Source organism: Euphorbia lathyris, chromosome 9 (assembly GCF_963576675.1).
Source record: "Euphorbia lathyris chromosome 9, ddEupLath1.1, whole genome shotgun sequence".
Classification (NCBI taxonomy): domain Eukaryota; kingdom Viridiplantae; phylum Streptophyta; class Magnoliopsida; order Malpighiales; family Euphorbiaceae; genus Euphorbia; species Euphorbia lathyris.
This window is the reverse complement of record NC_088918.1, coordinates 52,513,122-52,537,887: the sequence shown is the minus strand read 5'-3', so window position 1 is coordinate 52,537,887 and position 24,766 is coordinate 52,513,122. Positions and strand designations below refer to the sequence as shown.

Here is a 24,766-nt window from a genome sequence, read left to right as displayed (position 1 = left end):
ATTATTAGAGACAAGAATGTGCAAATGGGGGTATTATCATATGGGCAAAGAAGGCTAATTAAAATTAATAGTTATTTTCTATTTAGTTATTTAGTGTTCTGATCTCAGTTGTCTAACTGCTATATAAAGGTCATGCTCATTGTAACGAATCTATCAATGAAAATATGTACAATTTTCTTCCTAAATTCTCTCTTCTCTTCTAAATTCTTCTATTCTACTTTTGGTAGTGATTTAGAATGACATAAACCATAAAAAAATTACCAAATTATCAAAAATTAAGAGACCATCCTCCAAAAATAGACTAAATGTATATACAGTTGACATTCAAGCTGAAAATTGATAATTTTTCTAACCATATTCTAATTTGTTGAGCTTTAACTGCCTCAATACACCAACCTGTTGATGTATTAAAAACAAAATGCAGTAATGAATCAATCAAGATTACTGATGAAGCAGAATAACTGATTTTCTACGCATACGAACCATTTTGGCACCTTTCAATTGCATTGTACAAAGAGAAGATAGCCATTTAAATTGGAAAATTTTCGCAAAATTATCATGTTTGGTTTTAAAATCTATCCATTCTTGAACAAACTTGCTGGAACCTGAAATAAATAAAATAAATGGAATTCATAAGCAAAGCAGCAGAAAAAAACCACGGGATAAGCACTTGGTAATGCACGCAAACAAAATAAAGATGAAACAAGATGACTAGTGCAGGTCATGCCATATATATATATATATATATATATATATATATATATATCAAATGACCCCATATCGAGGAGCTGATCAAGTATAATTGAGATACGGGATCATGTCTCCTATTTCCAATGACACAAGGAAAAGAAATCTCAAATCAATAAATTGTTATATACACACACATTAAGTGACGACTTGCTAAAAGATGAAAATGAATAACTGGTTCAGAAATGGCATCGTTTTGAAATCCTGATAGCAATCTACCAGCATATGGCATGTCTTTGATAATTCACACAGAAAGAAACTGGCACTTTTTTATTCTAATTCTTTCATCCACTTTGTAAAAGAGGGAAACATATTTGGTAAAAATCAATTAATGTGCATGGATTGAATCAAAATGTCATGTATTATGGAAGAAACAAAATTCTCTGGAAAGAGATCTATTGTGGAACGGTGGGAGTAGTATACTGGTCGCTTGTTTGGATGGGGATTAATTAAAGTAAGGTACGGTAAGGTAAGCTAAGTGAGGTTTATAAAATAACTTGTTGTGTTTGGATAGAAGGTAAGGTAAGTGATGGTTAAATAATGTAGTTGTGTTTGGTTTGAAGGTAAAGTAAGGTAAGGTTATATACCAAATTACTCTTATATCCTTACTCTTTTAAACTAGGGATAAAGTAACAAAATAGGCCTATGGTTTTTGGAAAAGTACTCCCTCTGTTTCTTAAAGATTGACGTTTAAGATTAATGCACACTGACCAAGGATTTCAATTAAAGCTGATATTTTACTTTGGAATTGTATAAAAATGACATATATACCCTGGTTAATTAACAAAAATTGTGACGCTTAATATTCTAAAAATTGTGGCGGTGCAAATGCATTGCAAGTAATGATGGAATGAATTAAGGCTGTATACATTCAATGAGATAAAGCAATAAAGCAAGGGTATTATGGGTAATGTACAGATTAAAGGCATTTAATATCTCTTGATATATGTAATGCGTCAAACATTGTGAAACTAAATTAATTCTCCTAAACGTCAATCTTTAAGAAACAGATGGAGTATCAATTTAGGCTCAACGTAATATATGCTTAACGTTTAAAAAATAGTATCAATTTAGATATCGATAACGGATTGGACACGTCATTCCTATTATTCCGTTAAGTTCTGATTTCTCCTTTCACGTACAATTGACAGAATTTAATGGAGTAGTATCAATGACGTGTCTCGTTTTGTTACTAAGACCTAAATTGGTATTTTTTTTTTAAAGATTAATTCCTTACTAATGGCTTAAAAAAAAAGGCTCCATGAGGAAGATGAAATCTATAGAATTTAGTTTATTATTGTTATGCCAAGAAAATCTCCCCACTATAAACTCAATGTTCATTTATGGAATTTTAAATATTTGTGAACCCCACTTTTCCCAATTAGAGGATTGTAAAATAGGAAATTCATTTTATTTACACAAATATCTGTGGGTTTGAGGTGCAGACATATGGAAACTCTCAAGTCATCTACAGAAAGGTGCAGACATATGGAACTAAATACGGATGAAACAAAAAAATAAATAAGGGTAATATAGTGAAAAGAAAATACTTAACCCTCCTTCCCCTCCAAATCCAAGTGTAAAGAAAATGAGAGAATATTTACCCTCACCTACCCCCACCTACCCCCACCTACCTTACTCTTCAATTTACCCTCAAAACAAACAAAGTAATTCCAATGCACTTACTCTACCTTACTTTAATTAACCCCCATCCAAATAAGCTGTAAAAATAGGGGAGGAATATTACAAATCATGTTTTTCACATGCATTTATTAAATAGAAAACAGGACATCCTAGCTCTATAATCAACAGAACCTCTATAAGACTATAACATGTAATTAATAACCCTTCATACCCAATATTGAATGGTCATGAACAGCCACTTCATTTTGCATATTGGACAGGTCAACTAGTAAGACATCCCAATGTAGTCAACACATACTACCGACTATACAAGTAGGAAAACAATTTTTTTTTAACAGACAGATGTACCTTTAAATGATGTGGCATAATCTTGATATCAAAGGGTGTATGTAGCCACGCTTCAGGTGAATAGTGCAAAAAGTTCTCGGGCTTGCTAGTATAAACATCAGCATATTGGTGGATGTGATAGGCGAAAGCCGATTCTTGACCCATGTCGGTGAGGAAAGTGGCTCCAAAAGACTTATTAAACATTTTCTTCATTGCTTCTCGCGCCTTCTTTCTCTCTGCATTTAGCTCCTCAAAAAGCAATTGGTATGAATCACTTTTGTCGCCATTAGCTACTGTTGAATGCAATTGGCCAAGCAGTTCCTGTATGATATGGAACTTTGCCTACAGCAGAAAAGTGGACCGAGATAAGGATTGTCATCAGTTACAGATTACAATAAAAGCTCCAGCCCAGGATTTTCAAGAGGCTACTTACTAAATGATACTGTATATCCCAAATAAAATAATAAGGGCTTTCAAGTTAGTTGCAGATTGGCTTTCTTGCAGGATCTATAAGAATACAGACATAACCTAGATAGAAACACATCGTTCTCTTCTTCATAATATGTGGTTGGTAATAAACCAAGGAAGAGAGAACAACCAATCGTCATGAATTAAAGGTGTCGTTGACTGATAATGAAACAGATTTTTTCTGAATAGCACTGAACTTTATACGAGCCCAATGAGAAAAATATGTTAGAGAACAAGCCAAATAAAAGTTGGACGACAGGATTAGCCCTTCACCAACGTCATGCCTTGAGGATATATTAAAGAAATAACATTACAAAGAATATTTGGTCATACCATGTACATCTATTAGAATCAGTTAACCTTTGTTTGTTCCCGACTTAAGGTAACAAGTTTGTTAGATATCCCACATTGCATAATTAGAGAGCTATATGACTCCTTACATGTGTGAGACAATCCTCTCCCTTTGAGGTACCTTTTGGGATGAGTTAGACCTTTGTTTCCATGGTACCAGAGCCTCTTGGACCAAGTGGCTGAGGGTTCAAATCCTAGCAAACCCATTTGTTAAAGGAATTTCAACACATGGTAAGATGAGCTAGTGTTGTGCGCTCTTGAAGCCCAAAGGATATTCATGTGCAGGTGTCAGAGATAACAATAAAAGCTATTCTTGGGCTTTACCTATAAGCTTAAGCTTTTGGGTCAAATGGTTCTTTGACATATAAAACAAAGCCTTGTATTCAATGTTGGATCACGCATGAATATTTGATTCATGCTCCAAATGGTTATGGGCACGAGAGGGGTGTCTTAGATATCTCATATTGTTATGACTCTTTATATATGTGAGGCAATCTTGTTTGAGGTACCTGGGATGAGTTAGGCGTTTGTTTACAAACTTCAAAGTGACAACAACATAAAGGGAAAAAACTTCTAAGCCCAAAGGATATTCACGTGTAGAGGTGCCAGGGATAACAATAAAAGCTATTCTTAGGCCTTACCTATAAGCTTAAGCTTTTGGGTCAAATGGTTCTTTGACATGGTATCAGAACCTTGTATTCAATGTTGGGTCACTCATGAATATCTGATTCATGCTCCAGACGGTTCTGGGCACGAGAGGGGTGTGTTAGTTTAATTGGGGATCTATAAGACTCTTTATATATGTGATAAGATCCTGTTTGAGGTACCTTTTGGGATGAGTTAGCCTTTGTTTACAAACTTCAAAGTGACAACAACCCAACAAGAAAAAACTTGTATTAGCAAAATAAAGTAACTTTAAGAGCTCCTTTTGTTTCCTTTATTCTTCTATTCTTTTGCAACTCTTTAGAGCTTCTCTCCATTTCTGCTAAATTCCCATTTATCCCCTTATTTGCATCATATATCTCACACCATTATTGACCACAACAAATATCAAAACAAAAGCAGTCAAAGTATTCTATGTCACGCTCAATCTAATAAAGCTTTAACCCAAACTACGTTAAAAAGATGTGTCCCAATCTGGTAAAAGCAGATAGGCAAAGAAACATGAAATTGCCAATAGTTAACAGACCAAAAAGCTAAATAAAAGAAAATACCTGTTCAAAACGGTATCTATCATCATTCTGTATATTTATTTCACTCTGCAGTAAGAAAATTCCCCAACATAAGTAAACAAGGAATAAGCTTAAATTGTAATCACTGTATGATGACAAAAATTGGCAAGTGCAGAAGAGAAATGAAAACTCAACTTAAAGGGAAGCAAAACATGTTTATAACTATAAATACAGATCATTCTTGATCAGAATAAACTATAAAACATAATTAATCGATCAATTGTATTTTAGTGTATAAAAGTTTTTGTTTTCCCTGATATTTTCAGCAGAAACATGCGTGTACCAATATATTCCGAAGAGCCATTTCAGTTTTCTTTGAGTTTGGCTCTGCTCTATAAGCAGAGAGGGGATCTTTGATTCCTGGGGGATTGGGTTGGGTTTCATCTAAATTCATTGTTGTTTGTAATTGTTTTCTAATCCTAATCTTTCTCTTGTCTTGAGAAAGTCTAGCAATATCAAGGTTGTAAAAAACGTTAGGTGCTACTCGGGTGGACAGAACCCCCGGGATTAATCGGATGTGTATTTTTCGTTTTTTTAATTTTTAATAAATAAATTATTATATAAATACAATTAAAATATGAATTATACTATTATTATATAAAATATTTAAGATAGAAAACATATATATTTTAATATATTGTTACATTAATGTCCTTAAAAAATCAAAATGTGCTAACAAAATAACATTAATAACAAAATGTGTCAACAAAATAACAATAAATCCTTAAAAATATTAACATTTGATAGTTTTAGGTCTTTTCTTTTAGTTTTTAGTTTTTGGTTATTTAATATTTTATTTAAAATCGAAAAAATTGACATAAAATTCAAGGATATCTTAAAAAGAGCTGTGTGGGGCTGTCTAGATCCGCCTGGGGTAGCATGGAGCCGTCTAGGCGGCCAAAAATCAGTAAACCGATTTATACCGCCCAACTTGAGGAAATCGGGACGGTGTTATAAAAATCCCCGCCTGGGCCGATTTTTAGAACACTAAGCAATATACTACAATATTTCTTCAATTTGTTGTGTGTGCTCGTTTTGTTTCTATCACAATCTAAAAGGAATATAGTAGTACATACTTCCAATTCATGAATGATGGCTGCAGTGCGCCAACCAGCCTTTGAAGGCCCCCTCAAGTCACTGAATAAGTGATCCCCAAAGTACATCACCTACGAAAAACAAAAAACAGACCACATAAACAAACAGAGAGAAGAGCGATCAATTCCTTCCTAAGCAAAATTTTGTCTAGCACTGAAGATGCTAAATTTTGACTGCATTAACTTCTAAGAAAAATAATAGTATCATAAAACGAAAAAATAAAGGAAAGGGACTTTCAGCTTCAACCTTTTCGATCAACCAAGTTGTGGCATTAGTTTCATCAACTCAATAAATGCCTTCAGCTTTAGAAATTTGTTCCCAGCAGTATTATTTTACTAATCTAACTAGTAAATTCTTGGCACTTTTTGTTTATATTTTTTAGTGATTTATCCAAAATATGAACTTGCAGCCTCCGAGCCTTAAAGATAACTCCAATTTCATTAGGCTAAAACGCACTGTTCACCATTACAATCTTTTGTAGAACAAACCAAAAAAAAAAAAACTATTATTTTATGGAAAAATGAAATTTTTGAATAAAAAACAATAACATGCTAGTTTCTTTTCCTTCATCAAATAGAAAATCATAAAAGACGACAAACCATTCTCTCAAAAAGGTAGAAAGCATATATCAAAATTCTCAAATTGAACGTTTTTTTTTTTCATCTCAACTTCAAGTTTTCCCAAATACAAATGGTAAAGGATAACAAGTTTCGAAGAAACGCATTTCAAAAATAAATGTCTTAAACCAAAACAATCATAAAGATCAACAATCTTAAAAAAAAAAATGTAAAGAAAAAGGTAAATTATGCAACAAGATATAAGCAACCATCAGAGGTATGTTAATCTTTTCCCTAAATCAAAGAGATTAAAGCAAACATGTAACCCAACCTTACAGAGTTATGATTACAAGCACAAGAGTTTAACTATCACTAAGGAAACTTCTAGAATTGAACTTTTGTTGCTAACGAGATGTGGTAGAGTTTAGTAAAATTTTACAAGTGTCCGCATGTAATGGAAATTTTCTGAATTGGAAGATAGTAAAACGCAATAAAATATACGTACCTCCGGACCCTTCCACTTAGTAATTTCGAGAAAAGATTTGAGGCAACCATGGTAATAGATTTTATTTGGAAGAAAGGAATCCACCTTTGTAAAAGTCAGTGTGTCCTTCTCTGTGTCATAACAGCTACAAGAAAGTTCCAAGAGATGGATCACTCCTCAACAAAAACATTTAAGGCAAAACGGAATATAACTTCTGTTTCACATTTTAATCTGTACTGTTTCTGATGCTTTAAAGTGCAGCTCAGTTACCAGAACGGAGATAGTAACCAAATATACAATTATCTATAATTTTTCCAGCTAGCAGAATGGATAAAGTACGAATCATAGCTGCAGAGAGATTCTTAACTTGGGCTATGCCTATGGGAAGCAATATATATTGTCTCATTATGCCTCCCCTTCTGAAGGATTCGACCTTCGACAATGAGAAGCAGACTACCTTGAACCCAAGAAATAGCAAAGAACAAAATAGAATCATTGCCACTTGCCATTACCAAACCCAAGGAATCAATAAGATCATAATAACTGATGGGTTCTAGGACAGTCATCTGTTGAATCAAAAATTAACATTCCCATTTTTTGGAATTCACAAATATATTTATCTCAACTATAACAGTCAAGACTAAAAGCCCTAGGATTAATGAATGTTACTTGTAGAAGGACAAGTGAAAAATGTCAAAGTTTGTTCTGAACCTAGCTACCATAATTTAATAAATCCATAAGGAACTTCAGAGGCTGCCTATACTAACCGGAATAGATGATCAGATGTGTAGAACTCTGGCTTATTAGCTTGAGCAATCACAACATCAAAAAGTTCCCTCCATGAGCCTCCACCGCCCATAGAACCCTAAAGACACAATCAAAGTCAAAGGGAGGCAAGGATACTTATTGCTCACTCCGTTTTTTAAAGAATGTCATTTAAGCTTTTGGCACATGGATTAAGAAAGTCATTAAAATGTCAATTTACTAAAATATCCTCATAATGTTTTTTGAAATAAGAAATTTGTTAATTTTATTGTAATAAAAAATAAATGCAAGGATATATTTGGAAAATAACTATTAAAACTCTCTTGATTTTCTAATAAAATGACAAATATTTTAAAACAAAACCATTTCCTAAAATGACATCCTTTCACCAACGGAGGGAGTAACATTTACAGCATAAGACATCAAGGTTAGTAATGACAACATTAATACCATAATGATAGAGAGAGAGAGAGAGAGAGAGAGAGAGAGAGAGAGAGAATTTAAATGATCAGAAAAATTGAGAAGGAAAAATCTGAACCATTTTGTCAAATATGTCCAGCACCATCTGAGTCTATCTTTTAGTTATGAAAATGCTACAGAAACTCACTTAACATGCTGGATCAGATTTATCTTTTACTTTTAAGTTTTAACATCTGTAGATAACAATTATTGGATCCCTAACATGAAATGAAGGGGTATCTTGAACTTCACATTGCTTTAAATTTTATGATTTTGTATTTAAAACACCGGTCCACAACAATCTTCATATGAAACCTAGTTACCTCCAACAGAAAATGCATGCCTCCATCCACAAAATAATAAGGAGAGTTAGTCAACAAAAAGAGCTTCTTTCCCTTCTCTCTAAGTGTTCTAAGAAAGTGAAGTAGCTGATCCTGCAACATCCACACAATTAATAATAGTTCAGCAGTCTTCAGTAGAATAAAACACACATGACACAACTTAAAAGCAGGAATTGATTACAATGTTACAGCCACAATATATGGAGAAGCTGAAACATACATTTTTCACAAGGTATTTACAAGGATCAGAAAGAATGCCTCTGTGAACCACCCCACTTAGATGAACATGCTGGATTGCACGATTTACATCTTGATAGATGTATGACGCATCAAATTCCAGCTTAGCATCAACAAAATATTGCACTACATCAGCAATAAGACAAGCCTGCAAAATGACAGTAACAGAATAGAAATCAACTATTCATTTATTCCATGATAACAGTCATAGTTATTAAAGGCGCAAGGGGTCCTAGAGTCATGGCGCATGGCGATGGCGTGCGCCATAGCGAGACAAGGCGCACTTAAAAAAATAAAAATTTTAAAAATATAAAACTAAATCATGAAAATATCTTAAGCATAAATAAATTTTAAAATGCAAAATAAACCCCATATTAGAAAACTTAAAAGTTGAATACTAATTCCTAAGTTCTACTCCTAATCAAAACTCTCCAAATCCATCACTCCTCATCATCACTATCACACTCCTCATCTAAGGCATCATCAAACTATTGATCATCAAACTGTTGAAGTTGAATTACATTTTGCTTCTTTGTTTCTGTTGTTTGAATCCGTTTGATGTGTTTTCTTTCTACTAAACTTCTTTCTCTTTTAATGACTCTGTCTCTTACTCTTCAAATGACTCTGTCTCTTCCTCTTCAAAGAGTCTCTTCGTCTTCTAATTAGTTTAAAACCTATAATCTCTCTCCTTTTTAATACTTTTTGTTAATATAACATGTGTTCCATTCCAGATATATAAAGTAACTACCAAAAAACTGCCCATAACTGCCTCTAACTGCCAAGGCGCGCCTTGGTGCGCCTTTGGCAACTGCCTTTGGCGCAAAATGGCGCACCAGGCGCGCGCCATGGGGCTGCCATGGCGCTAAGGCCTGCGCCTGGTGCGCCATAGGCGCGCCTTTAATAACTATGATAACAGTGAAGAATGATGTGCAACTAACCTCGCTAAAGCAAAAGAAATCCATCAAGCCAACAAGTACACGAGCTTGCTGACGACCAATATGTCGTGTGCCATATATCTGTTGTATCTCCTTCAAACTAAGCTGCAAAAGTAAGAACATGATAAGTAACGGTACTTGCATTAAAAGACATTCAGATAATCACTTCATTAAAGACAACAAGATTATGATGTTTTCAGAACAAGGCAACGGATCTGTAGTAAGAACTCCAGGGCTTAAAAGTTTTTATGGGCCTAAGGTGAGTTCTAGAACTTAAATGTTTAAATCATGAATGACAGATCCGATCATCTAAAAACTATGGAAGTTCAGCTTTAGGAAACAAAATAAACTCCCAGTCTCACACACATGCTCTAAGAAGTGCTCTGAAGCCCGAAACTTGCCATTAGCCTACTAACCAGATCTGGAACTATATTTTTGGCCCAAACCTTAAAAATGTCCAAGTAGCAAAGGAAATCATAAAAGTTAATGGATCCAAAATGTTTTATAATTAGAATTCAATCGTATAAATAAAAAGGAACAAAATATAATTTTGTTTGCAGAAATTTGAAGGATAAAACATAACAGCCACGCTCTTAATAAAGTAAAAAATTCTAACTACTTGGAAAATCATATGACATTTCACCTCTTACAAAAGCACCCTTCTTTTGTAAGAGTAGGATGGTTTTCACTTGGTCATGCTTATTAGAATCCTCAAGGTGCAATTAAAATCATCCTAAGACTTAGATCTAATAAGCCTAGATCTGACGGTGACCGACCAAATTCATTCTCCTTGTCATAGTAGAGGCCTCTAATGGGAAAAGGAAACAAAAAGAAACCCTAAAATTTAAGACCCGTTCTACTACTGAAACCATCTCTCCATCCAGATGGAAAATTTTACAAAACACTCTTACTTAAATACACCTAATGCTCAAACAGCATCAAATAAATAATGATCTAATTCCTACATGAAACCCTTCACATCATTTTCCCGCCAAATCAACACTGCATTGTTGTTTGATTGATTATCACAATCCTTGAAAAGATACCTATCATTTTTATCTTCAGGCCAGTCTCGCTTTGCTGGTACAGGGGACTAATTCCGTCAAATGAGATGGATATGAAGAAAAAGAAGAGGTAAAGTAAGGGCAGTCCTCTGAAGCATAGAAAACAAGTAGCAACCGAGAGGTAGATGGTATTCATCATCTAAGTTATTTATATTCCAAACTGCCACTACAATTATGAAAATTCTTGAAGATGCATCATGCATGCTACAATCCAGTCTGTATATAGCCAAGTTAGAACAGAATCTAATAAAAATCTGAAAATGAACAGACATTCATACATGTTTGATGTCCATAACAGAATCATGAAGAATGAGGCCATAAGGGTCTTATAAGCCATCAATCTGAGTCGGAGTACATCATCTTCACCAAATTAGATATCCCTTAAATGAATAGTAAATTAAGTAACAATATAGGTATTTCTAATGACCAATTACAAGCATCTACCACAAGAAAACATCAGGAAAGACAACAAGCAGAAAGCTACCTTTCGCCTGCCATAGTAGCATCCATCAAGCTCAATTGACCCAAAAAAATCCAATTTCAAAAGACACCCATTTTTCTTATCATAGTAGAGGCCTCTAATGGGAAAAGTTGGATCATATTTGAAATTCATACATGTCTCGGGATACTTAAACTGCAAGAAGTGCAATTAGCAATAAATTAAAAATTGAACAATTATTTGAAAATCATGCCAAAGTTATAATAAGAATGAAAGATGGGATATGGCTAAACTAACCTCATTAACCATATGCTCCTTCGCAAGATCATATATTAAATTTTGTAAGTTAGGCGAGTAATGGGCCAATGTATAGTCGTAATCAAATCCATAAACTTGAACGGTGTCCAGTCTCACGTTCTTATTTACATATATGCCTATTTCATACAATAAGGGCAATGGAAGAAGAAAAAAAGAAAAAAAAATCAGCAAGTATATTTTAATAATATTGAAAGTTGAAGAAAAAGAAGAAGACGACGAAAAGAAGAATAAAACCGGTTTAGATGTTATAGAAAACCTTCGGGATTCATTTTGGGCATTTCCTTAAGGGCCGCAGGGATGCTGAGAAAACTCTGTTTGGCAGCATCGAACTGGCGACGAATTTCGACTAATTCATCAAGATCAGCAGCTAAACATGCAGCTGCAACGCCATTGCTATCTTCCTGCTCCGATTTCAAACGTGTTGCATCCATCGACTGGAAAGCATTGTAAGTACGAGAGCTTCCAGCAAGCCATGATTTGACGTTAATTCGGGTCCTCTGCAAAAGAGAAATGAAATGTTAGCATGCGTGAAGAAAGAGAGAACTGAGAAGAGAGAAAGACGCGGGGGCGGGAGGTACTTGGAGCGAGGAGCTAAGACGGTAAAGCGTTCGAAAAGGAACCATGGGCTTAGCAGTTTGGAGATAGGGTTAAGTGGAGGAGGAAATGATATGGTAAGCATTCTTCTGCCGCCGCTGTTTGCCGTATTCCGCCAAAAAAAATCGACGACTTCTCTAACCAATTTTGCGAAAAACTTTTAGAATAAAGTAGCAACTTTATGTGTTTTTACTTTTTCCGTTTCTGGAAAATGTTTACTATTATTTTTTCAGTCAATGCAATTTTTTTTTTCAAAAAGAACTTAACAAATTATTATATCATGCTTTTTGGATGAAAATAGATTTAGACCTGTTTTTCAAATAAAATGTTTCTCAAATAAAGTTTAGTTGTTACCTTAACTGATTAAATTTTTTAAGGGTTAATTGCATAGACACTATGTGGTTTCACCGATTTATAGATGGATACTTGTGGTTTTATTTTACAAACACAACCATATGATTTGTAAAATTTATATATTGGTTTACTTTGTCAGAATTTGACCGATAACAACCTCGAAATGAAAATTTTCAAGCGATATGTTAAGCAACTTTAATTCTTCAACTTTTTTGGTTTGAGGTTATTTATGTGTTTTTTTTTACGAGAGAAAATTAATGTTTAGAGAGAGAAGACTAAAAAATGATGATTTTGAAAAATTAAAAAATGTTTATATAGTAAATATGATACTTTTAATTCTTAAAAAAAAATCATTTTGAGATCGTTATTGGCCAAATTGGTAAAGTGAAAAAAAACGCAAATTTTGCAACCATAGAATTGCGTTTGTAAAGAAAAATATCACATGTACTCATCTACAAATTCGTATAACCACATGATATATACTTGTAATTAACTCATTTTTTAAGTGATTTGGTTAGCTGATTGTGTAAAAAAAATTGTGAAACTCAAGTGATGCTTGATAGTTATTTATGTAAAATACGAAATAAAGACATTAACATTTTATGGCTATTTTCTCTTTTAATAATTATTCTTAATCGTCTTTCTTAAAAAAATACATTATATATATATATAGAAGAGATTCAGTGTGATAAATTTTTTTATGGTGAGACAAGTTTTATGGTATGACAATGACTAATTTTATATTTAAGTAGGGAAATTTGGCAAATTTGTAAATAAAAGAAAATAGAAAATTGTTTTATTTTTTTTCTTTAAAATGCATTTTCTCGACTTTTCCAACCTTGTTTTTCAAAAAAATTTATACCGTTGGACTCGTCTTAATTAGACGGTCATTTTAAGATCCCAGAAGCTCGGTTAAAAAAATTTCCGATGAACGGAATCCGGTGATCTGTTTTTCTGTGAAAAAAAATATCCAGAAAATTTTCAAAAAATTCCATAAAATGTAAAACATCATTATGAGAAACTTTAATTCTTGACTCAAAGTGAGATTCCTTACGGTTTAGTCCCAAATCAACGGAATCCGGCGATTAGATGGACGTTTTCCGGTGAGAAACCTGAAAGTGTCCAGAAAATTCTCAAAAAATGTAAACCATTATTCGGAGAAACTTTAATTCTTGAGTCAAAGTAGGATTTCTTACGGTTTAGTCCCAAAAAACTTTTTCCTTTATTTTATCCATTTTACATGCTTCAACAATTTATTGGGTCAAACCCGTAAAGAATTTCGTTTTGAGCCAAGAATTAAAGTTTCTTAAAATGATGTTTTACATGTTTTAAAATTTTTTGATAATTTTCTGGGTAATTTTTGGTCCTACCTTTCAGTACTATGTGTTGGAATATTTTGTTGGAATAATATAACAATTTTGTTGGAACAATATAACTATTATGTTGGAACAATTGGTACACAAATTTATTATGTTGGAATAATATAAGAATTAGAATTATTTTCTAAATAATATAACTAATATAAATTTGAAGATACTATATTAAATACTAAAAAAACAAAAATGAAATTGAAGACAATAGGTAATAAAATTGATTTGGAACAATTGGTAAACTTATTTATTATGTTGGAACAATATAAGTATTATACTGGAATAATATAACTATTTTATTAAAAAAAATGGTACGTTGATTTATTCTGTTGGAACAATATAAGTATTATGTTGGAACAAATGGTACAGTGATTTGAAACAATTTCGTACACTGTCAGAACAATATAAGTAGGATAAAAAAATATGTTCAGAAAATTATCAAAAAATTCCAAAACATGTAAAACATCATTTAAAGAAACTTTAATTCTTGGCTCAAAGCGAGATTCCTTACGGTTTTGACCCAACAAATTGTTGAAACATGTAAAATAGATAAAATTAAGGAAAAAGTTTTATTGGGACTAAACTGTAAGAAATATCAATTCGACCCAAGAATTAAAATTTCTCAAAATAATAGTTTACATTTTCTGGAATTGTTTGAGAATTTTCTAGGCACTTTTTTTCTCGTCGGAAAACGCTCACCCGGATTTCGCTCACCGAAATTTTTTTTACCTGACCTTCAGGGATCTCAAAATGACCGTCTAATTTAGACGAGTCTAATAGTATAAAAAATTTCGAAAAAAGAGGTTAGAAAGGTCCGAAAAATGTATTTTAAAGAAAAGAAATAAAACAATTTTCTGTATCCTATCTTTTCTTTTATTTACAAATTTATCATCTTGCCCTTTTCAATTATCATCAAAACTATATAGTTTTGTAATGTTATACAATAAGCTCATTGTCACATCTAGACTCATTGTCGCACTGGATCTCACCCATATATATATATATATATATATTTATTTATTTACTTATTTATTTGTTGACATCACAACCTAAAAGAAAATGAAAGTGGAATGAGACATGAACCAATAAGGGGGTCTTACGCAAAAGACATAATAGCCAAATACATGGGTCCCAATCATAATGACAAGCTTGAAACATATGCTCTTAATTTCCAAAATGTGTCGTAACTTACGGAAAGGGGAAATCGGTGCAAAAGTGCATAGACACGTGGACCAATCAAGTATTGCCACGTGAAAACCTACCCATCTACAAGGTATCATTCACTTATCTCTATAAATAGTCATCAAGAGCATAAGGTACATAATTACTTCTTGTTTAGTCTGCTTTCTAGTCATTATATTCAATCTAAGTATCTTCATTGACTTAAGCATCAGAGAAAGGACGCCATACTCTGACCCCCTCTAACAGTTTGCTAATCTAACTCAAGTGTACTGGAAGTTGTCTACCAATCTTATATTGCAGATTGGAAGACATCACACATGCTATAACTTAGGTCACTATTCCTTATCAAACTAGTAGTAACGTCATTATAGACTTTTGTCATATAGACTTTTGTCATTTCATTAATACTCAGACATTGAATCTCTTGTGGAACTACATTCACCATCCGAAAATACTAATGGAAGAATAAAAGTGAGATCTTCATCTATGATCCTAAATGATCGATCAAGAACTTTACTCAATCTTATGTTTGTGTATGAAAATGTAGCACAAACTATTCTATTTTGATATTACAACGAGTATTTGGACACTTTTTTTTAATATTTTCTATTGTGTCTTCAAAATGTCGAATGCCCTTTCAATACATCTTCTTAAAGAAGAATAAGTCCGATTGAAAATTTATTGAGACCATCTTGGATTCATACCACGAAATTCTGGTTGATAATACCTTATCTTGTGGTAGGGCGTAAAATATCTTTCACTTTCAAGACACCCTTTATCTACCAAATAATATCCAAATATGTAAATATAAACTCACATTACTTTTTTTATACAATGGAGGGGCTAACCCCGAGGAAACACCAAAAACAGACTGACCCTTAAAGACGGGTCATTCTGGAAAGTCCAGACTCACAAAAATCAGAAAAAAAAAGAATGTCCTAGAGGCCTGCAGGAGGCGCATCACACTCGTGAAGACCTAAACTCAAACTCCATACATAGTTTGTCATCCAATCAGCTGACATGTTCCCTTCCCGTAGGATATGAACGAGCCGCACCTCCCAATCCTTGTCATATAAATCACGACACGCCATAATAAGCCAAGAAAAACGATAACGCTGAGCCACCTCATGACTAACAAGATGAATTACTACTAAAGAGTCCATTTCGAATACTACCTTACGGCAATGCCTAGCCCATGCGTACTGATAGCTCCCATTTGTATAGGGTTTTTAGGCCCTTTTTAGTTCATTTTCGCTTTATTTCCTTTCAGTTTTATTGTCATTTGGTTCGCTTTTAGTAAAAATAAGTAGTTTCGAGTATTTATGGCATTTTCTGTGTTTTCAGGTGTTTTAAGGCGTATTTGAGTATTCTCAAACCAGACCCGAGCCTTTTGGAGCAATTCCGGACAATTCAGGGACCGTCGGAGCACTTTTGGGATTCACCAGGGGCCATTAGAGCGGATTTCGGAAGCCCAGGGACCAAAATGGAGAAAAAACCGGACCTTCTGCCCCATCTGGGTGCCTGTCTCGTCGAGACACAGGCTTGTCTCACCGAGACAGGCACTATCTCGCCGAGACACTAGGCTGTCTCGATGAGACAGCCACTCGTCTCGGCGAGACAGCCTCTGTCTCGGCGAGACGAGGCGGGAGAGGCACAAAAACGCCTCTCCCCAGCTGGAATCTCGAATTTTAGGTTTTAAAATACCTATTTTAGCACGGGAAAGGACCTTATTACCCCCGGAGACCTAGGTTATCCGCCTACGACTATAAATAGGCGGCTTAACTCAGTTCTTCGGGGAGATTTGGACATTTTATTAATTTTCCGTTCCAGTTTTATATTCTTAGCTTTAGATCCCAAACAGTTTGTAGTTTTAGATTAATTTCTGTGAAGAACAGCTCAAAGGGTGGAGGATCTCTCTTGTTTTACATTGTAATCAGACGAACGGGTTTTAGAATCTTCTTCTCCTTCCCTTAATCTTTATTACATTTATTCAAGAATGCTTTCGTTTATCCTCAATTGCATGTTTATAATGATTGGTTTGTCTATGAATTAATCCCCATCCAATCTATGATGGGGATGAAATTGGTGTGATTGCTATGAATGTTTAGGGTTTAGGGTTTGAGATTTGGCTTTTGATTCGATCAGTTTATGCATGTTTTATGCCTAGGTAATGTTAGGAACAGGATTAATTGCTAGAATGCGCATTGATAATGACCAACTAGCGCTTTATGTATATAATATGCCTAATGCCTGTAACCCTGACATTAGCTAGATAATAGTTAGATGGATCCTTGACCATGAACCTAATGCTTTGCATGACCTAGGGTATATGCCTAATCAAGCCGTCACCCGAATGCATGTGAATAGGAAGGGCAATACTGATCACATTAGTTCTTCACTTAGGGCAATTACCTTCGATCACTAGTTGAACTTGAACCTGAACCCCGATAAACCCATTCATAGGAATTAACCAATGGATTCTCCTTCCTAGGCTGTAACTATCATTAATCACAATCCATCTTGCGGCTAGTTCTGTTTACTGCTTTCTTAGTGTAGTTGTTTATTTTATTAGTTTAAACACCAAATTGCTTTTTAACCTAGCTAAACAGACACACTACCAATTGAATGCACTAATTATGATAGTAGTCCTTGTGGTTCGATCTCGTGCTTAAGCACTATATTACTTGTTGCGATAGGATACACTTGTCCTATTTATTGCTATATATTTTACGAGCATCAAGTTTTTGGCGCCGTTGCCGGGGACTACTTTAATTTTGATTAGTTTAAATTTTGATTGGTACATATTTGTTTGTTTGGCTTACCACGAACCGACGTTCACGGAGTCATTCTCCATTACGGTTTGATCCTGATATAGACCGTCTTTCTCGCAGGTTAAGGAAAGAACGCCAGGCAGCCTTGCTTAGACAAAGAGCCGAGGAGAACTTCAACACAGCAATCCCCGAGGAAGTTTGTGAAGAGGAACCAATGGCAGATAGGTCTATTATGGAGCTGCTCAAGGCACAAAGGCCGACTGCGACCTCAAGCATCCTTGATCCCGAGATTACGGCAGCTTCCTTTGAGATCAAACCGGCAATGATACAGATGATCCAGAACTCGGGTCAGTTTGGTGGGGATTACCATGAAGATCCCAACACACATCTCAACAAATTTATGGAGTATTGTGGCACCTTCAAATACAAAGATGTTTCACCTGAACAAGTCTTCATGAAGCTGTTCAGATTTTCTCTGAAGGATGATGCTGCAGATTGGCTAAGCTCACTAGCACCGGGTTCTCTGACAGATTGGAACGTCACAATGGCCGCATTCCTGGCCAAGTTCTTCCCGCCATCAAAGACTGCACAGTTCAAGAGCGACATCACGTCATTCCGGCAGTTTGAGAGCGAGAACCTACATCTGGCATGGGAGAGATTCCAAAAGTTGTTGAGGAAGTGCCCCCACCACGTTTTCAAGGTGCACCATCTTGTGGACCTGTTCTATTCAGGCATCACTTCTGCTAGCAGGGCCTCATTGGATGCCGCAGCGGGAGGTAATTTGTTCAACAAGACGGCGACTCAAGCATACAGTCTGGTAAAGGAGTTGGCCGAGAGGAGTGCACATTGGCAGATCGAGAAGCCAAGCCAGAGAAGGGGAGTGTTTGCAGTAGCTGTCCCGAGTACATCTGCAGAGCCCAATCCACAGATAACAGCACTGACTGAGAAGATGGATCTCCTGGTAGCTCAGTTTCAGAAACCTGAAGTAGTGGCTAAATGCGAGCTTTGTAGTGGCGGGCATAATAACGCAAAGTGCCCAATGGTCATTGAGTCAGTGAACTATATCAAGCAATTTGGACCATACAACACTCCTTGGAGGCAGAATCATCCAGGGTTCAGTTGGTCCAACAACCAAGCCGCTCTTGGACCACCGGGATTTGCTCCTCCCCCACCTCAGCAGAACCAGAACCAGAACCAGGGGCAAAGGCCCAAGAGTGGAATGGAGGAGAAGATTGATGCTATGGTGAAGATCCTTGGAACAATGGAAGGCAGGTTGGCCAACAATGAAGCCTTCTGCAAGGGCCTAGAAACTCAGATTAGCCAGCTGGCTAAGATTAATTCTGAGCGAGCTACCAGACAGCTACCTCCTAACAATGAACCAAATCCAAGGGAGAGACAACCACCAGCACCCTGAGGGGGAAGGACAGTCTAAAGCTCTATAGACTTTAAAATTGAGCGTTGTTGGGAGGCACCCCAAAGATGATTACACTTTTTGAACAGTTCTTTTAATTATTTCATTTTAATTTTTATCAAACTATTTTAGTGATTAACTCTTTGGTCCTTTCTAAGTTTTGTTAGGATTCAATTAGGATTTGTTCTTATTTAAGTTTTAATTGAAATTTGGTATCTATTACTTGCTTGCATAAATTAGGATAACATTAGAATAGATTAGGTAGGACTAGGATAGATTGGATTGGGATCAATAGGTTAGTAATTTCAAAAAAAAAAAAAAAAATCTAAACTTGCGCCTAGTCTCGGCGAGACAACTAGTGTCTCGCCGAGATGTACTGAGGGGACCGCGGCAGCATTTCTGCCAGCCGCGGTGTCTCGGCGAGACGAGCCGCCCAAGGCTTATCTTGGGCGGCTAATTTAGGGGATTGGCCGAACTAATCCCCCAAAAACCCCCAATCCCTAAATTTCTAACCCCTACTTAACCCTTTCTCCTACCCTTTCACCTTTTATCACCACCATAACTCTCATTCACTCTCTCTCTCCAAATTCCTTTGCTCTCTCTCTATATATATATATATATATATATATATATATATATCCCCAAACTCACTTCTCCTATCTTCCATCTCCTCAAACCCTACACATTCACCTTCCTAACTCCCACCTATTCATCTCCCAACCTTTGAACTACCAAAACTCCCTTCTAATACTCAACTATTTAAGACTTCCAACTCATTTTACCTTCTCCACCTCTCTTCAACTCCATTTCTCCCTTCCATTTCATTTTTCTTCAAGGTTATTAGTTGGTAAGTTTTCTCTTAGTTTCATTTTTGGTGATTTTGGTTGATTTTTGCTTGTTGGGTCCTTGATTAGAGCTTGGATGATTTGGGGTTTTGCATGTTTTGGGGATTTATATTGATTATTCCTTGATTTTGTTTTGAGTAAACTTAGGGATTTGATTGAGATAAAGTTAATTAAGGATCTTTTAGCGTTTACAAGCTTAAATTGATGAATTAGAGATTGATTGTTTTGAGAGGTACATTTGGTTGTGGTAATATTAGGGATTAACATGTGGGTATGGTTTCTTGTTTTGAATTTCTTAGATTTAGAATTTGATTTAGGTTGTGTTGGATGTTTTTGTTTTAGGAGTTAGTTTATTTTAGTGAGTTTCTTTGTTCTAATTTCAATTCTTTTTAGGTTTAACTTCCAAAATTGCTACTGAACAATCTTACCTCACTGTTTCTTTTAGTTTTGATTTCAGCAATTAACTTTCATTGTTATTGTGTTTTTCTTTTCTTTTCTTGTTCGTGTTCTTTATTTTGCAGATTCAATGGAAGATCAACCACGACGCCGCCGTCTTCGTCGATGTACTGATTCACTCCCTGAGGAGCTGGTGCCTATTCCTGGCACAGTTTGTGCAAGAATCGTCGATCCTCCTCCTGCCCCCCCCCCCCCCCCCACCAAACGCCAACCGGTACCACCCCAGCCCATTGTCGCAGAGGTATCATTGTCCTTTCCTTATAGAATCTGTTGACGAAGGTAGACTTTTTAGAAAAATCAAAAATTATGAATGTGCAATCCCTCGATTTTTTGATTGGGATTGGTTGGCACAGTGTGGTTTACACGAGCGGGTTCAATTTTTTTTGTCTAATATGGATTGGTTGATAATTGAAAGGCGTCGTCGCCACCTCTCTCCCTCTTTTATTTTAGAGTTCTACACGACTCTGAAATTGGAGACAGATGATGACGGAGTGAAAACTTTGCACTTTCGCCTTAATAACATTGAGCGTGTCTGGACTGAGGAGGAGATGAATGAGGCCTTCGGGTTTAAGGAGGCCGATATTGTTGAGTGGGAGCGGGACTTAACCCACAGCCAATACTTCACTGAAGTATCGAGAGAGCCTAGTTATAGCAAGAAAACAGCCACTAATGCAAGTTTGACGGACCCAATGGACCGTCTAATGCACAAGTGGATTTCATTTAACCTTAATGGTCAGAGGGAGGCTGATAAGGTCACAGAATTGGACCTCCTTATGCTGTGGTGTATGAAAAAGGGCCGTCCAGCTCGGATGGCCCACGTCCTGTGGAACCAAATGGCACATTTCCGCTTCACTAAGCGCACTGCCTTCCCGTTTGGGGCAATAATTAGTCGAATGGCCTTTTTAGAGGAGCTCGAAACGGAATTGAATGCCAGACCCTCCACTCCATTCTTGTTGCTTGATAAAAAATACCTGAATAGGGCACATATTATTCACAAATCTGGTGTGTGGACTAGAGATTTTGAGGCAGGTACAGCTGGAGCTAGTTCATCTAGAACAGGTGCAGCAGATATGATGGCAACAAGTTCTGAGGAGGAGGAGGCTGAGGATGCAGATTACCAACCGGGTCAAACTGGTGCACTCGAGGAAAGGTTGGAACTCGCCATTGCTGTGGGCGAACAGAATAAGGAGAGTATCCGGGCACTCAACTACGAGTTCCAGGATTTTCGCCTCGATTTCAATAGCATGGCAAGTGATATTTGGGGTTGGATGGATCGCCGCCCCTAGGGAGTATTTCTATCCTATTTCTTTTTCACAGTTTACTTTATGCTTTGCTTTTGCATTTCTGGAATAAATGCATATCGTAAGTGTGGGGAGGTTGCAATAGGATAGAAAACTTTGAAGTTCTTCCATTGATTATGCATGTTTTTACTTTTTATGCATTTTTGTGTGTGTTGCGTTAAGACCGTTTGCATGTTTTAGGATTTCTGAATTTTTGTGGTTTTTTTTTTCTGTTTTTGCCATTAGCTTTTAGGAATAAAAAGAATAATAGGTACTTGATTTTGATGCATCTAGTAATCCTGACATGACGATTGAAATTGTGCCCTAAAAGTCTGGAAGCTCAGTTGAAATTGATGCATGAAAAAACTTGTGAACAACATTTGAGTCTCCAAAGAGTGTCATTTAAGTAAGATTGACATGGAACGATTCGTTAGGTGAGGCTAGGATTGTTACAATTAACCCCTAAAGTGTGAGTTAGAGCCAAAAGATCAAGATTTTAGACTCATTTTTAGGAACAATTGATCTCTTAGGTGTGGGATACAGTTATTGTCATTATGCTCATAGGAATTGCATCCAATACTGGTTGAATGTTGTGTTATAATTGAACTTGAAATGATTAGGCAATCTAGGTATAGCCCCTTGTGAACTTAGCCTTTTCTTTGATTAGCCAAAATCCCTTACCAATTCCACTAGATAAGCCACTTTGAGCCTTATTTTTCCCTCTTCTTTGATCAACCGAGTACAAGCCCTTAGCTTTCATAAATATCCTTTCTCACCCTAGTTAATTGACTCAATACCGGTTAGAAAAATACTTGGGCACATACCATTCGAACTTCCGTTAGCTATAACTAAAAGGTTGTCACTCTATATAGAAGAAGTAACCCACTCAATTGACCTTTCGTCCCCTCGATCCTTCATCTTTAAAAAAAAAAAAATCATATGGTTCGAAGCTAGAACCAAATAAATTGTAGAGGAAAGGATGGAAGGAGTACTTTAGTTGCTTCCCGAACTAAAAACAAAACAACCTTGAGCTTTTATCTCGCACACAGCGGAAAAGGTGACAATTTGCCAAATTCTAACTAGTTGAGTCATTAACTTTTTGCCTAAATTCCCTTTTTCCTACCCCCAAACCTTTAGCCTCTGTTACAACCCTGTAAAGACCTATAATCTTGTTTAATTGTGATGCTAATCTCGACCAGATGGATGATGCAATCCCAACGTGACCATTTTGTGCAATAAACTGTCGAGCGTTTACCATATGCATATTTTCCCTAAACACTTGAGTGTAAGAGCGACCACCTGTGAGCTAGCAGTCTTAGTCCTCGCCTTTCGTTTTTGCAAAGTGTTGGTTGATAAAATTACTTGATCGGTTTTGGAGACAGTTTTGAGGTTCATGTCATTTTTAATTGCAACTTGAGTAGTCTGAAACAGTATGGATAATAAAGGTGCAATGGATCCTCGTCCGTGTACGGGAGCTATTTGTTGATTTTTCACTGCTTTCGATTCTTTCTTACTTGAGGACAAGCAAGGTTCAAGTGTGGGGACGTTGATAGCTCCCATTTGTATAGGGTTTTTAGGCCCTTTTTAGTTCGTTTTCGCTTTATTTCCTTTCAGTTTTGTTGTCATTTGGTTCGCTTTTAGTAAAAATAAGTAGTTTCGAGTATTTATGGCATTTTCTGTGTTTTCAGGTGTTTTAAGGCGTATTTGAGTATTCCCGAACCAGACCCGAGCCTTTTGGAGCAATTCCGGACAATTCAGGGACCGTCGGAGCACTTTTGGGATTCACCAGGTGCCATTAGAGCGGATTTCGAAAGCCCAGGGACCAAAATGGAGGAAAAACCGGACCTTTTGCCCCATCTGGGTGCCTGTCTCGTCGAGACACAGGCCTGTCTCGGCGAGACGAGGCGGGAGAGGCACAAAAACGCCTCTCCCCAGCTGGAATCTCGAATTTTAGGTTTTAAAATACCTATTTTAGCACGGGAAAGGACCTTATTACCCCCGGAGACCTAGGTTATCCGCCTACGACTATAAATAGGCGGCTTAACTCAGTTCTTCGGGGAGATTTAGACATTTTATTAATTTTCCGTTCCAGTTTTATATTCTTAGCTTTAGATCCCAAACAGTTTGTAGTTTTAGATTAATTTCTGTGAAGAACAGCTCAAAGGGTGGAGGATCTCTCTTGTTTTACATTGTAATCAGACGAACGGGTTTTAGAATCTTCTTCTCCTTCCCTTAATCTTTATTACATTTATTCAAGAATGCTTTCGTTTATCCTCAATTGCATGTTTATAATGATTGGTTTGTCTATAAACTAATCCCCATCCAATCTAGGATGGGGATGAAATTGGTGTGATTGCTATGAATGTTTAGGGTTTAGGGTTTGAGATTTGGCTTTTGATTCGATCAGTTTATGCATGTTTTATGCCTAGGTAATGTTAGGAACAGGATTAATTGCTAGAATGAGCATTGATAATGACCAACTAGCGCTTTATGTATATAATATGCCTAATGCATGTAACCCTGACATTAGCTAGATAATAGTTAGATGGATCCTTGACCATGGGATAATCTATACTGAATTTGCATTAACCTGACTTCACTAGAGACCACTAGGAATGAGGCTTCGTGGCTGGGCTACGGCTTTAGCCTTAGTTGCCAAGAAACCTAATGCTTTGCATGACCTAGGGTATATGCCTAATCAAGCCGTCACCCGAATGCATGTGAATAGGAAGGGCAATACTGATCACATTAGTTCTTCACTTAGGGCAATTACCTTCGATCACTAGTTGAACTTGAACCTGAACCCCGATAAACCCATTCATAGGAATTAACCAATGGATTCTCCTTCCTAGGCTGTAACTATCATTAATCACAATCCACCATGCGGCTAGTTCTGTTTACTGCTTTCTTAGTTTAGTTGTTTATTTTATTAGTTTAAACACCAAATTGCTTTTTAACCTAGCTAAACAAACACACTACCAATTGAATGCACTAATTAGGATAGTAGTCCTTGTGGTTCGATCTCGTGCTTAAGCACTAT

General features: G+C 36.1%; 1 protein-coding gene across 1 annotated transcript; it reads right to left on the bottom strand.

Annotated features, from left to right (window-relative positions):
• Nucleotides 1-237: 237 nt before the first annotated feature.
• On the bottom strand, nt 238-12,220 carry LOC136206348 (uncharacterized). The gene is made up of 13 exons (XM_065997369.1): nt 12,042-12,220; nt 11,720-11,960; nt 11,443-11,579; nt 11,191-11,340; nt 9,646-9,747; nt 8,691-8,855; nt 8,453-8,563; nt 7,673-7,770; nt 6,927-7,050; nt 5,846-5,935; nt 4,752-4,796; nt 2,740-3,060; nt 238-605 (listed from the first exon to the last, which is right to left on the bottom strand). Exons 1-13 carry the CDS (start codon nt 12,084-12,086, stop codon nt 576-578), a joined length of 1,659 nt encoding a protein of 552 aa, XP_065853441.1. The 5' UTR covers nt 12,087-12,220; the 3' UTR covers nt 238-575.
• Nucleotides 12,221-24,766: the final 12,546 nt, after the last annotated feature.

What these genes read in the sequence shown, in the direction of transcription:
- LOC136206348 (XM_065997369.1), bottom strand. Translation starts at nt 12,086, where the DNA reads ATGGTTCCTTTTCGAACGCTTTACCGTCTTAGCTCCTCGCTCCAA. An exon ending in GTAAATACCTTGTGAAAAAT is followed by an intron (nt 8,564 to 8,690) that starts GTATGTTTCAGC and finishes TGGATGTTGCAG; the next exon opens with GATCAGCTACTTCACTTTCT. An exon ending in ACATCTGATCATCTATTCCG is followed by an intron (nt 7,051 to 7,672) that starts GTTAGTATAGGC and finishes ACTTTCTTGTAG; the next exon opens with CTGTTATGACACAGAGAAGG.